The 16,884-nt window shown below is 40.1% G+C and overlaps 1 protein-coding gene across 5 annotated transcripts in view; it reads left to right on the forward strand.

The window, feature by feature from the left end:
- Positions 1-16,884, forward strand: part of ITPR2 (inositol 1,4,5-trisphosphate receptor type 2) — a 283,724-nt gene that overhangs the window by 226,485 nt on the left and 40,355 nt on the right. For 4 of the 5 annotated variants that reach the window (XM_074871355.1, XM_074871356.1, XM_074871357.1 and 1 more), the window contains 6 exons: positions 2,303-2,495; positions 5,208-5,333; positions 8,104-8,279; positions 9,579-9,743; positions 11,856-12,051; positions 14,127-14,219. In XM_074871355.1, coding sequence (XP_074727456.1) covers positions 2,303-2,495; positions 5,208-5,333; positions 8,104-8,279; positions 9,579-9,743; positions 11,856-12,051; positions 14,127-14,219 — 949 coding nt within the window. Of the gene's footprint in view, positions 1-2,302; positions 2,496-3,096; positions 3,164-5,207; positions 5,334-8,103; positions 8,280-9,578; positions 9,744-11,855; positions 12,052-14,126; positions 14,220-16,884 lie in introns of those variants that run through there. The other variant, XM_074871358.1, reaches the window with a different exon arrangement.

Consider the following 16,884-nt stretch of genomic DNA (forward strand, 5'->3'; position numbering starts at 1 on the left):
ATATGCTTTTGGCTATGGGAGAAAAAGGAATGCACCTATGTTAAAAGTGGCTCCAAATAATCATTTTACAGTAGCTTTCCCGTGTGTTACCAAACATGTTTTGTTAGGGCAGTAATGACTGTGGGTAGTGCTGTGTCCTGAAGTCAAGAATGATCTTGTATGGTACATCACTCAAATAAATAATCATGAGTTTCAAATGCAGTGATGCTAACTGATCAAATTAAAAGTCTGACTGGAGTACAAAGAGGTTTTGAAGTGGTGTAGACATTCAGTATGGCTTTTGTTTAAAAGACCAAGGCTTGGCCTGGTTCATCAGTTCTGTTCTCTACTTTAAACTTTACCCCTGCCATGAATTGGATTTAGATCAAGATCCACAGAGGTATTTAGGTTCTTAACTCTTAAATCAGTTCCTGTGCTTTTACAGATTTCATGGGATTATAGGCATCAAGGTAGGAGTTAGGCACTGTAGTATCTCTAGTCCTTAGTGACTTTGTAAGGAGGAGAATTTCTGTGGTGCAAAGGCAGCTGCTGAGAGAGACTGCAGGAGGAAGAGACATTTGGCGCTCTCTTGGAAATGCTCTATCAAGTCCAAAATTAGCCAAGTATGAAAACTGCACAGTATAGTTGCACACAGGCCCAGCCTGAATCTGAGCCAGTAGTTTTACCCCAGGCTCCATCAACACTGGACCTGAGTTTCTGTGCATAGGGAGCAGTCTTGATGCAAGTACCTCAGGTCTGTATTGTCCTGACTGCGATCGGGACAGGCCATGTCTGGGTCCTCCTCTGTTTACCACCATCCTTTTTGCCTGATACTGGTCACATTATCCCACCACAGGATAGATGGAAGCTCCATGACTGTGGCTGTCCAGAGGACAGCTCAGTGCTCCTCTTAACACATTTTAATACTTTGGGTGCTCCTGAGATATCTCTTAGTAATTATCGGCCAAGTTATATGGGTAGGTTGTAAATTTAGGCATTAAGAAAACACCACTTTTATGTGTCCTATAGCTTCTCCCTGGTGTAGTTTCTGAAATCTCCTAAAACCTCATGGCTGCAAAGCCTGTTCCTCAAGCAGACAGAGAGGCCTCAATTCTCAGGGAGGCTTTAAAAATGTCATTCTGCAGAGTAGTGCATGCAGCTTACCTCTTCATCTGAGTCCCTGACAGAAGTGAAGATGTGCTGTCAGCTTTCTTCACTCACCCTACCAGGTTAGTTGCTAGTCACATAGTCCTGTTGCCCAACTGGTGGCCTGAGACACAACTATTTACTTAGGACACTTCAAAATTCTCTGGTCAAATTTCACATAATGCACATGCCCATGGGCAGACATGAGCATAATTATCCTTCATCTTCAACACCAATGTGCTTGTCTTTGTAACATACTTGTAAAAATTACTTAAGACAGGTGGGTTTTTGGTATGTTCCCATAATAAATATGAATTAATGAGAGAACGGAGGGTTCTTTAATGCGGGACTGTGACTGGAAAAGTGAAACTCAACCCAACATTGCTGCTATATCAAATGGATGTTCTCTGGTCTTTCTCTGAAAGCAGTCTTAGACCTGTTTGGCATTTCAGATACAGCTCGGCTCTATCAGGGGATATTTGTTTGATTTGAAAGTCAAATAGTGGAGGTTTTTTCACTGTTGGCTGCACAGAGACATAGGTCTAGAGTCAAGATGTGTTTTCTACCCATTTCTGTATTTTTAGTAATGCAGAGTCCACAGTCAGAGTGGGGAAGCAGTTTTGATGACAGTGTGGTGAGATGGCATAAAATCTAGCTCACTCACCAATAACTTGGTAGGCACTGAAATACAAACAATGCAAAACCACGGGTTTTGTCAAGTAAGAAGATGAAGACTGACAAGATATGGGGGCTGTCTGAGTAACAAAGTGCTATTTTTGCATGTTCACCTTCCCAACTTATAGAAGTAGACTCAAGGTGAGAAAAGAATTTCGTAGTCTGAGCAGAAAGCACCTGAACTTCTGCACTGTTTACTGGGAGAGATTTCTTTGAATTTATTGCAAAATTGAAGGATTCTGAATTAGAACATTTTTTATATTTGGGGGAAGTTTGCACCTGGGTTTTGCTTGAGACATATATTTGCTTATTTTGAGGCAGGCTTTTGAAGATAGAAAAGCAGTTTTACTTTGGTTTAGGATTGATTGGTTCAACTTCATTGTAATGTTCAAATAATTTATGCATTAATTTATAAATAAAAGGGAAGCTGTGAACAAGAAAAGATATAACAAAATGGTTGGAAAGTTACTGGTCCTGAAAAAAATGTGCATTTTATTTATAGATTGTTCGCCATGATAGAACAATGGAACAGATCGTCTTCCCTGTCCCCAATATTTGTGAATTCCTCACTCGGGAATCCAAAAGTCGGGTATTCAATACAACAGAGAGAGATGAACAAGGGAGCAAAGTCAATGACTTTTTCCAACAGACAGAGGATCTGTACAATGAGATGAAATGGCAAAAGAAGATAAGGAGTAAGTATTGCAATTTCAAAAAAAATAGCTTAATTATGCTAAAACCCTGTTTTGAAGCCTTCAAATACTTTCTTTTTAATAATACGCTTTTCTCTGGTCACTCCAATACTGCAACAGGCAAAACTGTTCAGGGATTGAGAGCAGAGTATAGGTCAGCTGAGACACTTGCATGACACCATAAAAAGGGCATAATATGGAGCAGTTAGTAATATGAGTAATGTGTTCAAGATGATGCTTTGGACTCCAAAAGTTAAAATGAGTGATGGATAAACTGGGTGTAGTTCTACTAAACTCAATAGAGTTGCACCTAATTAAGCCAAGGCCCCTAATATTTAACAAAAACATGTGTAGCTGCATATTTGAGGTTTGCAGATTCCTAAAAGACCATTTAAAAAACTTGTAAATGTCAGTTACTTAAAAACCTCTCTCACCAGTACCTCAGCTGCTTTAAATCTGCCCAACTCCCATGGAGTCAGTTCCCCTGGGCCAGTTCAGACTAGGCTGCAGTATGTCCCAGTCTGTTAGTCCATACTGATGTATGTCCCGTGGTAGTGGGAGAAGCACATGTACCACTACCTTAAGCTCCTTGCATATCTGACAGGCACAGTCAGGATCCTGCAGGGAGAGATCAAAGCAGGGACCTGAAGAGGAGGTGCAGTGAAGCCAAGCCAGGTACGCTGAGTTTCTTGTTTAGTTCACTGGTGGGCATTACAGCCGCTAACCCTTGCCAGAAATAGGGCTGCTGCTGATGTCCCAGGGATGGGAAGCTCCTGCCAGCTCAGCCACTGTCAACTCTGTCCTTTGCTTTTGGAGCAGAGAGTCAAGGCTGCAAACTAATTAAGCATCTACAGTGTCCTTTAGGGATAAGGAAGAAAGTTATATTTTATATATGTAGATATATATAAAAATGCATGAGAGCGATCACTTCATTCACTGCTCAAATGCAGATGCCGTTGGGGTGGCACATGTCAGATGCTCACAGCAGCAGCATGCAATTGATTAGGAAGGAAGGGAAGAATAGGATCTATGGTCAGAGCAGCAGGGAGTTTGGATAGTCAAAGCAACATGGTTTAATGTAGCATCCTTAACCTGATGGAAACATGAATGTTGGTTGCAGTTTTTGTAAATGTTAATTCCCAGGCTGTAATTTTCAGAGGCAGTAGTAAGTCTTCAGTGTGAACCTTATCGGCCCAGGTCCACTTCCCTTCGTGGCACTGTAAGAACTTGTCTGTACTGACAAACTGACGTGAATAGAAGTTGAAAAATAAATAATTCCAGAATAACTCCCTATCTGCACAGTCTATTTGGGAATAAAAGTCACTGTATTTTAGAAAAATTTTTCCAGTAACGAAATCATATCTGGGTCTTGCTTAAGAAACTTAAATAGAAGAGCCCAACCCTACACTTACATAGAACAGACCTGCCTAATGCTATAAGAAAAGAAAATTTTTATTTAGAACAAATATTCCTCAATTTCTTTCATGAGTGGAATGGCCCACAAGCCTCCATGTGGTTTTTTTATTTGAAAAGATAATACAGGTTGAGGCTCGTTTCATTCTTTAGCCAAGTGCCTGTTAGCATTCAGTCTGTGTTGTTTAAATTGACAGATGGCATTTGCAATGGCTCCAAATGCTTAATTCTCAGCAGTCAACAGCGTAAGGTTATCACAATGAAATCTGACTATTTACCTAATCACAATTAAAGTCTGTTTAGACTAAAGCCTGAGACAGTCATATGCAGTTGAAGGAGTCTGCTGTTCATAAAATTTAGCTGGGCACAGGCAAGTCAGGAGTATGCTCTGCATACTTGTGGGAGGTTCTCGGTACTTTAAAATCTAATTAATAGGAATACATCATGTTCAAATAGACAAACCTCTCTGGCTATAGATTTTTTCATAATATTGCACCTAGAATCTTGTTTTAAATGTTCATTTAAACACACTGTAGTGCAGTCATGTATATGAAGTGCTTGCCTGGGTCTTAGTACCCTCTGATCTTGTTCCTAACCTTTTTGCTGAATCGTTAATGTGACTGGACACAAAATCTTAACCCTGTTTTGCCCTGTTTCCCTTTCTAGTCTTTTCTAACTAGGTTATAGGTTCTTTAGGGCTATTTCTGTGTATTTGTACAGCACTTCACATACGGAGATCCTGGCTTCATACTTTCATAGAACCAAATCCCAGTCAGATCAAATTTTACCTGTTCCCCAAAGTAGATCAAGATGTATTTAGTTTGACAGAGGTGGGGAAAATACCACAGTTCTGAAACCTTGCCTATTCCATTGTTCTTTGAATAATGTCATCAGTGCACTTGGTTCAAATGGGTCATCTGCATGATCCGCTCTGGATCTTCTGGTTGACTGGCATGCAGAGTGCTAAAATCTTACCTGTTTGCTTGATTTTGTGTCTCCATGCACAGAGACTACAGTTTGAGATTCAGGTGGAAAGACTTTCACAAAAGGTCCAGTCCTAAAATCTTAGCAGAGGCAAAACTCTCATATCTAATAAACTGTATTGGGATCTTTGGGTTAAACACTGTGCTTGAAACTATGTTTTATGGCAAACCAATGTTTAATATTTGTCTATTTTAATTAATTTTAAAGATCTGCATATTTTCTTTATTAATCTGAATTTTTTAATTCCCTTGAGACCACTACTGTTTGAGTTCCTGCCTGCTTTCATTTCACTGATTGCTGCTCTTCTCCCCTTTATAGATAATCCACCCCTCTTTTGGTTCTCCAGACACATCTCTCTCTGGGGGAGCATCTCCTTCAACCTTGCTGTTTTCATCAATTTAGCAGTTGCTCTGTTCTACCCATTTGGAGATGATGGAGATGAAGGCAAGTGGACTTTGGTTTTATTTTTCCCTTTAATTTTAGGTGCTTTCAATTCTAAGGAAGAAGTTACATAAAAATGCATCTTCAGGTATGCTCATATCTGCAGAAGCCATTTAGTATCTTCTAAGTAGGTACCAGATGTTGTCTGAAATGTGGTTAGTTGATCTGCAGTGTGTCACATGGCCTGTGCAACATGAAGTAAAATGGACAGAACATAGCTGCTAAGCTGAAGATTATCTATATGAGTCGGGTTTTGTTTGGTTTTTTTTTTTAATATTGCCGTATTGCAGTGTACTACTGCACACATTCAAATACAGCTTCTGAGCTGAAGAAGGATTTCTGGCAGCAGAGGGACAGAGATTCCTTAAAACTGATCAAATTGAAGACTTGCAGTCTTAAAAACATGGAATAGAATTATTTGAAAACTAGCTTGTTAACTTTTGACTATTTTGTTTATTGGGATAAAAGGACGTAACTGTTGCAAAGGATAAATGCATTATATAAAAATATGCTTAAAACCTCTGCTTTATCACATGTCACAGGAAATACAGCAAATAATAAATTTCATTAAATAAATGCAGCAGACTAGCAGGAGGCCTCTTTGAATCCAAAACAAGCTTAATTGGGATAAAGGAGACTAAACAGTTCAGAATACTGGTAATAGGAGTAGAGCCATTCACCTCTGGGTCTTTGATTCGTGTCCAGTCCAGTCAGTAATGTGACTGAAAGTCACCTCTGTCTGATGGCATTTGAACTGGGCTGGTGGAAGCAGCTTTTCACAAACACATGTATCTGACTAAACAGAAAGGCAGCAGATTAAAACATATTGGCATGGAGACCATGTGGCCCTTTCACCCTACGGGGTGGTCTCTGCAGGTCATGGCACAGGCATCTCCACAGCCTTGTGAAGCAAAGTTTACAGGACTGTGCCTTGTTAAAAGGAAGTATTTGTAATTAGTGCTTTCCTGCTTGTAAACTGAAGTCTCTCAGTGCACACACATTAGAGCAGGCTGAGAGGAGAAATAAAAAGTTAAAAATAAACCTTTTAAGCTACTAAATTTTAGCTGATCTATACTCACAGAAATCCTCTGGTCTGCAGTCAGTAGGTATTAATACTTACTTTGAACAGCAGATTTATATAGTATTAGTTTAAGTGGCCCCAGTAATCCAGTGATTTTAGTGATAGTGCATTTCAGGATTCCAGTTCCTATTGCTTGTACAAGCAAAAGCAATTCCTGAGCAATAAACAATAGGTGTGGCCAAATGGGATTAGCAGGTCATGAGGCAGCCTCCTTACTTCCAACCTCTCCCTCCACCAAAAACTGGTCTCTCAAATGGAGTTTGTCTCCCACTTTTCCTCTTTACCTTGTGTAAATCCTCCCATACTCAGATGACTGAGGTGCCTGGGCCGATGTAATCATACCGAGATTGCTTCCTTTCAGTAGATTTCTGCGATTCTTACATCCTATGACATAAGTGAAATTGTGCTCCAGATGAGAACTCCTTGCCTCCAGCATGCACATCTGCATACATTACCAGTATGGGTTCTGTGATGTGAATTTGTTTGACCTGCAGTAGGGAAGAAAGAAAAATGGTTTGTTAAAGAAACACTGAGTGCTTTGGCCTCACCTTTCAGATCCACTTGGAAGTTTTTTTTTAGGTTCCATTAAAAGTTTCCAAACCTGTTGGCAAAGAAACTGACAGAACTGACCTTGAACCTCTTGCCAAGGATATAAACAGACTTTGGAAAAGTTGGGATGCCATGTGAATGTTGAGGCTAGGGCCTCATCTCATTGTTTTCTAATCCTGCTGATGCTGCTCAGCTGTTTATCTGTTGCCAGAGAGATAGCATGATTTCTGTTGTGAGTCTAGTTAAATTTTCTATTCCCTTCTCCCCCATCACTGACCTCTCAGTTCATCTGATAACAATGGAAGTCAGTGTACAAGTGTGACAGTGCCCTGAGATCTGAATGTGCTTTTTATATCACAGCAACATGGTGTGTTTCCAGGGCTTTAAGCAGAGGAGAGATGGAAGATAGGGGCATCGCTCAAAACTCGGGGAGAGCCTGGAGCCAGCATCTTGCAGAGTGGCAAAGAGACTGATTCTGAAGGCAATGGCTCACATGCCCGCAGGAGCTCAGCAAGACCTGAGACCCACTGCCTCCCCAGGAGCAAGGCATTCAGCTGCTCTTGGCAATACAGATGCTGACTGTTCCTGCTCAAGTCTCTGTGGCTGCCTCCTGCTGTGACAAGTGCCTTGCTCCCGTGCAGAGGCGGAGGCTCCCGCTCAACACCTGCAGCTGTTCAGAAGGAAGCTGCTTTTATAAAACTGGGGCTCTTTCGTGCTGTTGGGGATCGAAACGTGACACTGCAGCATGGTGCCACTTGCTGCACTGCCCCAAGGACCGGCTATTACTGTAGCTGAGCAATCATAGAATTAGACCGGAGGAGCCCTAATGATCCTTGCAGAAGGGAGCTGATTAGTAGCTTGCTCCAGGAGAAGGGTAAACTGTTTCATCTCTGAGCACTCCTTGGATTTTAATGGAAATTTCATTAGCTGTTCTTATTATTTATTACCTGTGCAAAAATCAACAATACTATGATAATAATAGCTCTTGCTGCAATTAGGGCAAGTTGTGGTCAGCAGTTGTGATGCATGAATCACACTTTTTGTTAGCTGTATTGGCAAAGGAATTGGTCTTTCAGATCTGTTTCTTGGTGAAAAATGGAGTCTCCAAAGATGCCTTTCTCAAATCTCCCTTTTCCTCTACAGGCACGCTCTCTCCGTTGTTTTCAGTCCTCCTTTGGATAACAGTGGCATTTTGCACAGCAATGCTGTTTTTCATCTCCAAACCTGTTGGTATTCGACCCTTTTTGGTGTCTGTTATTCTCAGGTCTATATATACTATAGGGCTTGGTCCTACCTTGATACTTCTTGGTGCTGCTAATGTAAGTACTAAAAAAGCAATCAGAATTTCCCTTTCAGAAATGGAGATATTAAGAGTCTCCTATTTAAGAAAGCCCTTGATGAGAGATGTGCAAAGAACTTCTTTTTCTGATTCACTGGCTAAGCCAAAAAAAAAAAAATTATTTCCACTCATTGTGAAACAGCAGTATCAGCGAAGTGGGAAGCTAAGGAAAAAGCTGTTTTGGTTTTGTGCATATGCAAATATTTTAAAAATAAAAACAATATGAAATTTAAAGAAATATTGCTGAATATGGGCAATCAAATTTGCAGTTTCTCATGTTAAAAGAATAATTTTCTCTACCAATATGCTCAGCAATACTGACTGAAATTTCTGAGATGTTTCTGTGACCTTAAATATATTTCTGAGAGGAAAAAAGTTTTCAAAACTAAAAATTCTCTCAGCTCTTTACCAGATCTCTTAGACATGAATAAGTGTTCATGATAAACAGTCATGCTCACAAGTCATCTATTTAGATTTCTGTCAGACTGCTACAGCTCTAATTCACCTTAGCACAAAGTTATTTGCCACAAGTTCTGTGAGAATTTCTTAAATACTTAAATACTTAAAACTACCCAGACATATAGTCAAAGGTAAAAGCAAGTAAGCAGTGTTTGCCCATGTCAAATTTGTGAAAGAAAAAAACATGTTGAGTCCTCATTGCTTGTCCTGGACTACCAAACAGATGAGGTTAGCCCCTTTCATATTTACTTCTGCGCCACTGTTCGCATTCAGGCAAAGCTGAGGAGCAATGGAGAATCTGATGCTGTTGCTGAAATGCTATACTTCAGAAATGCCCCCAGTATTTTGTTTAGAGTTTTTATATTGAAAAACATGTTCTGAAGGAAATAGTAGATCTCACACACCCCCCACACACTTTCTGTTGTGTTACTGTTGTTCTCTTTGTAGTAGCATGCCTAGCTGCTCTTAAATAGTCTCAGGTCTAAACTCAAAATTGTTAGGAATTCACTCGCCAGTTGTTTTTTTTAATGTCTTATGCCATTAATCTCGCCCTACCTACTCGCTAATGTTATAGAAATAAATCACAATGTAATGAGGCACAGTGCAGTGTTACAGGGGTGATCTACTGCCACTTACTCTCATGAGCTCATTCCCAGTGTACCTTGGGAGCTGGATTTCCTTCATCTCACTCTAGCTATCTAAAAGTTGTGCATTTAGTCAAAGCAACCTATCTAGAGTTTTTGCACACTACAGCACTGCAAACAATAAATAACAGGATTTTTCTGATGGATTAAACCTAGCCTTTGTTACTCCCCCACAGCTTTGTAACAAAATAGTGTTTCTGGTGAGCTTTGTTGGGAACCGTGGAACTTTCACCCGTGGATACAGAGCGGTCATCATGGACATGGCTTTTCTCTATCACGTAGCATATGTCCTGGTCTGCATGCTGGGCCTCTGCGTGCACGAATTCTTCTATAGTTTCCTGGTAAGTATGTGCTTCTGTGGAGGGGAAAACTTTGCAAAAAATAGAAAATACCGTTACCCATGCAGCTGTCTTCAATTTCTTCCTGACAATCAAACCAAATCATGTGTATTTTTAGCATGTCGTTGTGTTGCAGCCCCTTAGGAGCTGCTGTTTTCGTTAGAACCTGTTTCTGTTAGGACTTATTTTATCTGTTTTAGAGTTGAAAGTTTGCCCCTTTCTTTTCAGTCATCATACAGCCCACGCCTTTCTCCCACCCTTCTGCAGCATACATATATTCTGTGTCCATTGTTCCTGTATTGTGTCAGTCATAATCTCTTTTGGACAGGAGTTGTCCATGGGTGTGTGCATCATACCTATACCAAAGGATCCCATTCTTTGTTCATCTTGCAGCCCTAATAAAATAAATCAAAAAACATTCACTTGGGAAATGGGGATGGCCTCAGATTCATCACTAAATCTGTCCCACTTCATTTCCTTTTGTTGCCATTACCCATATGGAATGCCTTTTTATAGTATGATACTGGTGCAATGAAAATGAATCATACAAAATTACGCTAAACTCAGCTAACTGTTCCCTTCATGCTGAATAGCAGTAAAAGGTGTTTCACTGCTCTTGTTTTCTAGTCCTTTTGCTTTATACTAGAATGTGTGAAACTTATAGGGACACTGACTAAGTTGTGGTCATTTGCATGGGTTTATATTTTTGTTGTCATGTTTTTCTCAGCTTCCTGAACAGTAGTGAACTCCCAGCATTTCACAGAGGTGTGTTAAGCACACTAAAATTTTCAGGGGTTCTGTCCTTACTCTGGTAGAGCTCCTGTTGAAGTCAAGTTTTCCAGATCTTGACATTAAAGTCAGCTTTGAAGTTTGGGCAGAGGACCCAAGATTTTGTAGTTGTAGCTGCAGAACCCTTTACAAATGGATGTAACTCTACTGCTTGAAAAATGCACTGCAAATTATCTTTTATTCCTTAAATGAGTAAAGTGATCTCTACCTTAAAATACTTTCCAAAGTGCCAAGTAGTTTAAGAATCATTTTATGTACTTACTTTTTTCAGTGACTGCTATTGACCAATGTCCATGATTCATGGACGTTATAATTGTCCACGTTCCCAAGTTCCTTCCAGGTGTTCACTTTGTCATGGATATATTCTAAACTCTAATATTTGTTCCTCATTTTAAGCTTTGTCTTGTATGGAATGAATGATAACCATCCTCCCTCTTTCTTCCTTTATTATTAATCCTTTCACAAGGCTGTGGATTTCAGATCTTGTGAATTGTGGCTAATACCTTCTTCTGTGGACCATTTTGATAAATCAGAGTGTGTCACTTTATATCTGTAATCTGAGTGTTTTGAAGTGGAAATACATACATTATAGATAAGGTCCAGAGCACTATAAAACATCAATAGAATTGTAAGAGAAAAAAAGCTATAGTTTCTTGAAAAGCTCTTACCACGTTTAATTGCTATTTTAGGCCTTTAACATATAAAGCAATATTATCTTAATGTGTACTTCTCTTTAAATACCAGGAAAGCATATAGTGCACGGTGAAGAATAGAAGTTTCTAGTTTTATACAAACAGTGCAATGAATTTTAACTTTGTCCTAAAAAGAGATGGCCCCGATCCTTGTACATGTGAGTGGCTTTTAAATGATGCCGTGAGCTCAAAGAAACAGTTTGCAGACATGTAATTACTTACATGCATGAGTGTATTTTTTGGTGGCAGCTCATGCATGTTTATCAGATGGGAGATAACATGAAAAATTATTTGTAGATATAGATCCATAGTATGAAGACACTGTTTTTTAATTTTAATCTAGCCTAGTTTTGAACATGGATCTTGGTAACTGTTACCCACCTCTGGATGAGGCTCATATATACTTTGTGACTTTGGATTTTGCTATCTTAAAATTTAAAGTTCTGTGCTAGATTTTCTCCTCTTATAAGCATGCCCAGCTCCCACTGAAATCAGTGTGAATTGTGTGTTTATGAAGCTGAGAATTTAGAACATGGCTAGATGCATGTGTCAGTAATTCAGATTGTTTTCCTATGTAGCATCTATGTATTGCCTCATTTGTATTCATTTTTCCTCTACTCTGTGCTTTTCCCAGCTGTTTGATCTGGTGTACAGAGAAGAGACATTGCTAAATGTGATAAAAAGTGTTACCCGAAATGGTCGTTCCATTATCCTCACTGCAGTGCTAGCACTCATCCTAGTTTATCTCTTCTCCATCATTGGATTCCTCTTCTTGAAAGATGACTTTATCATGGAGGTCGACAGGTTGAAAATCAGAACCCCTGTTGCAGGTATTGTTTTTTATATTAAAATTTGCTTCTGACATACAGCTTTTCTGTCTGCCTAACCTAACTTTCATCTAAGGAAATTAAATTTCATTTGTATTTGTGAGAGCAGAACTAATTCCATATACCTTATAACTCAGTTAAGTCTCTGGGTAAAATTTAATGTGTATAGGGTTGTTTTAGACTAGGCTTATCTGTTGAAATACTAAGATCTAACACTCACATTTGATTTATGATGTTTTCTTTTTGAACGCATGCTAATATTAAAAAAAAAAAAAAGCTGGTATTTCCCAAGTATTTGGAAGAGCAACTCAAAGTGAATTGATTCTATTGGTTCTCATCCCACCTTAAAAGCAGCTCATAGTATTTTCTGTACTATCTGAAGCATGGTCAATCGATGTATTTATTTGATTACTTTTTAAACTTCATCCAGCAGAAATTTATTACCGAATCCACACTTCTACTGATAGGAGGTTTCCTTGGAGCATCTTTTAAATTCAGTGTATATATCACAAACATCACCGTTAGTGGATAATCCTGGCTTCAGTAAAATCATTGGGATGTTTTTAAATAGTTTTTAAAAGGCCAGGATTTCAGCTTTCTGAAATGAGAGATTTTAGCAATGTGAATAGAGAGTTACAAACTTGCTTTGCTACTAAAAAGACAGGTCTGGTCTGTTGAGATCTTTGTATATCCTGCCAACCAGCCTGCTGGGAGCATGGACAGAGAAGTAACAGTATGCACAGAGATATCTGAGAATAGCTGTGATTAAATTCCTAGAGGCATGATTTTCCCAAATGCTGAGCTCTTTAGACCTGTACACAAGCACAGAACAACTAGTTGAATCCACCCTGGACTGTGTGCACTCAGTGTTTGCCAGCCTTTTCATAAATTTGTTATTTCAAGATCTAAAGCACACAAACAAGGCAAAGGTCATTCAAGACCCCTTGGTGTACTCATGTAGCTGGTTTAATACCATATGAAAAAAAAAAGGAACCTGACAGATTTCTTTAACACACCTTGCTTTATTGCCACTGATCATCTTAAAAGAGCTAAGCTGGCTTATATTTGACTTACCATTCATTTTTGGGACAGAACTTATGATGTGAAGTTTGAATTTGAAAGGTAATTGTGACCATCATAAAAGAACAGATGCGAGACTACATGCAGCACTGGTCTAGTCTAGTGCAGTAGTTCCTGTGTATGTGTGTTTTTTCTGTTGGGTTCCTGGCAGATTTTTGTGGTGTGGGTATATTCTTGCTGGCTTTATACATTGCCATTCCTGATCAAAAACTCATCAAGAAAATATGCTGACTGTATACTGATGGAACATCATGCATCCCAAGAAAAGTGTTTTAGATTTTTTTCTTCATAAAGTAGCACAAAGAGAAAGTCAGAGTGGATGTTTTCTGTGTTACACAGATTGTCTTAGACTGTTACTTTTGTTGTATGATTTTGCCTTCATTTTTTATTCCTTAAACCTTTTTGTATCTCTGATTTGAAATGCAGAAAATTGTTGAAGATGCACAAGATAGAATTGGTTTGATAAAATCAAGCTGATGTATGCATTTACCCACTTTGGGAATGTTAAATTAGTGTTTTACACAAACCCATACATATTTACAAATGAGTACCAAACTGTGTTATAATCCTTGAAAACTCTTAAATATTCTGTATTCAGGATAACTGAACATCAGCTTTATGTCCTTCTTGTCAGCTTTTGTGAATAATTTATCTAATGGTTTTAAAACTGACATTATTTTCATATTTGACAGTTGTTTCTTGCTTTGAATATATTTTATTCTAACCAGAAGTAGCAGCATTTGATGTAGATTCATTAATTTCAGGAGAAGAAGTGGGAATAGCTGTGATATACAGTAAATATAACACTGTGGTTTTGTTCCTTGTGATTGCTTTGAACTCTTGAGGCAGACTGTTTGAGGAAGGAGGAATTGGTGGTATAATTTGTTCTGCTTTTTCTTCTCAACTTTTCAATTCAGTGATTCACTTCTAGAAAATAATGATTTAAAACTTAGTATCAATGTAGTATCTGCTTTTTTGTCAATATCCTGCTTTTTCAGGTATTGGTGAAGTCCCCACTACAACCCTCACATCAATGATGGGAGCCTGTGCAAAAGAGAACTGTTCCACAAGCATCCCAATTACTAACCGAGGTTAGTACAAAAGTTCCTCCAGACTGATGATCAATTAGAACTGAGGGATTTCTGTGTTATTATTGTGGAGACTTTTGCTACTGTTAGAATTGATGATCATTGTTTTAAGTTGGAAGTGCTCAACTTCTGCAAGGCTTGGAGCTTAGCTGGCAACTTGCCTTTAATGTGAGTGCTTCCCACACCTGATTTCCAATTGCATTGACATTACTTTTGTTACTAAAAGAGCTTTCTGAATCGTTATGCTTGAATGTACAGGTTGCTTCTTTCCAACTGTCTTTGCTGAGAGAAAAAGCTTGTGGCTTATCTGCATCATCCTCACCTGCACACACTGAGCCACTATTAGATCGATTTAGGGCCACATAGGTTTATTTCAATGGCATAGCATATATCAGTAAGCTTTTGTGTATACTTTTTACATGCATCTAGGCCAAGGTTGCAGTGTAGCTGGAACACCTAAGAGTCCAGATCCAGGATCAAGTTACTATGTCTTAACAAGTTACTGTGGCTCAGCTAAGCACAGGCAGCAGTCCGTCTGTGGGTTCTTAGCTTGTGGCAAATGCAAGGAAATACAGACTGTTGCAAGCCTTTCTCACAATAGATGTCTTGCTTTGTGCTTGTGGCAAGTGAAGAGCTTAATTGCTGTGGTTCAGCAGAGGAGTCCACCTGGTTTTACTTTGATACCTGCATTATGAATCTGATCTGTATGTCAGAAGGACTCTGTCAACTTCAAATATGCTCAGTTAAAATAAAAGGTCTGACCAGTTGTCATGATTTGAGCCCAGAGGGCAACTGAGCACCACACAGCCACTCGCTCACCCCTTCCCCCTCAGGACTGGGAGGGAGAAAATAAAGCAAAAGGCTCAGGAGTCGAGATAAGGACAGAGAGGGATGAGTCACCCATTATGGTCTCCATTGTAGAAGAAAAAGAACATTAATTTAATTCAAACACTAACAACAACAACACATAACAGACAGACCTCTCCTTCTTCCTGGGCTCAGCTTGGCTCCCAATTTCTCTACCTCCTGCCACCCAGCAGCATGGGGGGCAGGGGATGGGGGTTGCGGTCAGTCCTGCCGTTCCTTTCTCCTCACATTCTTCTGCTCCAGCATGGAGTCCCTCTCACAGGAGACAGTCCTCTGTGAACTCTCTCCAACGTCAGTCTTTCCCATGAGCCACAGCTCTTCCTGAGCTGCTCTGGTGTGGGTCCCTCCCACATGTTGCAGTCCTCCCAGTGCCGAATTGCAACAGCAGGGGCTTCTTCCCACAGAGTCCCGGCCTTCTTCAGGTGCAGCCACCTGTTCCAGCATGGGGTCCTCCATAGGCTACGGGTGGGCATCTGCTCCACTGGTGACCTCCATGGGTGGCAGTGGGGCCAGCCCTGCCATCTCACCCCGGGCTGCAGGGGGCGGTCTCTGCTCCAGCACACCTCCCCCCTCCTCCTTCTTTCTTCCACTGACCCTGGTGTTTGCATCAGTGTCCTACTTGCAACTCCTCCTCCCAACTCCCGCTCCTCCTCCCAGATTCCCCTTCTTAAATACATTATCACAGAGGTGCAGCCACTGTCACTAATTAGCTTGGCCTTGGGCAGAGGTGGGTCCAACCTGGAGCCAGGGGAGCTTCAAGAAGCTTCTCACAGGGGCCACCACTGTAGCACACAGCCCCATCCCCACCCCACCCCCTCCCACAACCAAAAACCCTGCCACACACACAAACCCAGCACACCAGTGTGTCCTGCTGGGGCAGTTACCAGATATTGGGACAGGAAGGAATTTTTCCTAGATCAAGCTGGCACAGTACTTTGCTTTCTTCTGTAGTTTGAGGCTACAGGGTCACTCAAGAGTTTTGGCCAAATGCACTGCTAAGACAGGGACATTTGATGGTGCTACTCTATCTCTCCTACACTCTTCCTGTGGCACAGTCTAGTTGTGGTGTTTGGTCTTTCACTACAGATGTTAAGTTTATTTTAGTGTGTTGTGGCCTTTGCAGTGTGGCTGTGTGCACAGTGGATGGTCTACAGGCTTAAAATATTTATTGCCACAGTTGCCTGTGGTTGCTGGGAGCTGAAACTGAGGACATAAGTGGTCCCTTCCTATCCTGTGTGCCAGTATAATGCTGTTTCATAAGCTTTATTCTTCCACTACTAATTTTTGAGTTTTTAGGATCAAGGGCTTCGGGGAGAGGGCTATAAAAGCAGGCTTTTTCTTCCCATCTGGTGTGTAAATAGGCCTCATAAACAACATGGAAAACTGCCTGACTAGATAGAGAAAACAGTCAAAGAGCTATTGGCAAAGCTGCTGCATTCAAAGAGTAATCAATCACTCAAAAGAGATGTGGTGTGCCTTTTGCCAAGCTCTTTAAATGATAAAAATCCCACATTTCTTATTGTTTGGATACTGTTTCTTTAAAATTAAACAATAATGAAAGGGGGCTATACAAGACATCTAAGTGCACTGTCACTTAATAGTAGAGAAGCTTTATGTATGCAGTAACATTAAAAAAAACAACATTCAGCAAGAACAGTTTTGCTCATCTTAGCTGGTGAATCACCTGTCAAAAAGTAGTGCTCTGCCTTCTGTCTTCTGGGACAGATCTCCCTTCTGGCAAAAACGTGAGTAAAGGCCTGAAATTTGGTGAGTTTTATGTTGTAGCAGCATTAAGAAGTCC

Source organism: Strix uralensis, chromosome 5, assembly GCF_047716275.1.
Source record: "Strix uralensis isolate ZFMK-TIS-50842 chromosome 5, bStrUra1, whole genome shotgun sequence".
Lineage (NCBI taxonomy): Eukaryota > Metazoa > Chordata > Aves > Strigiformes > Strigidae > Strix > Strix uralensis.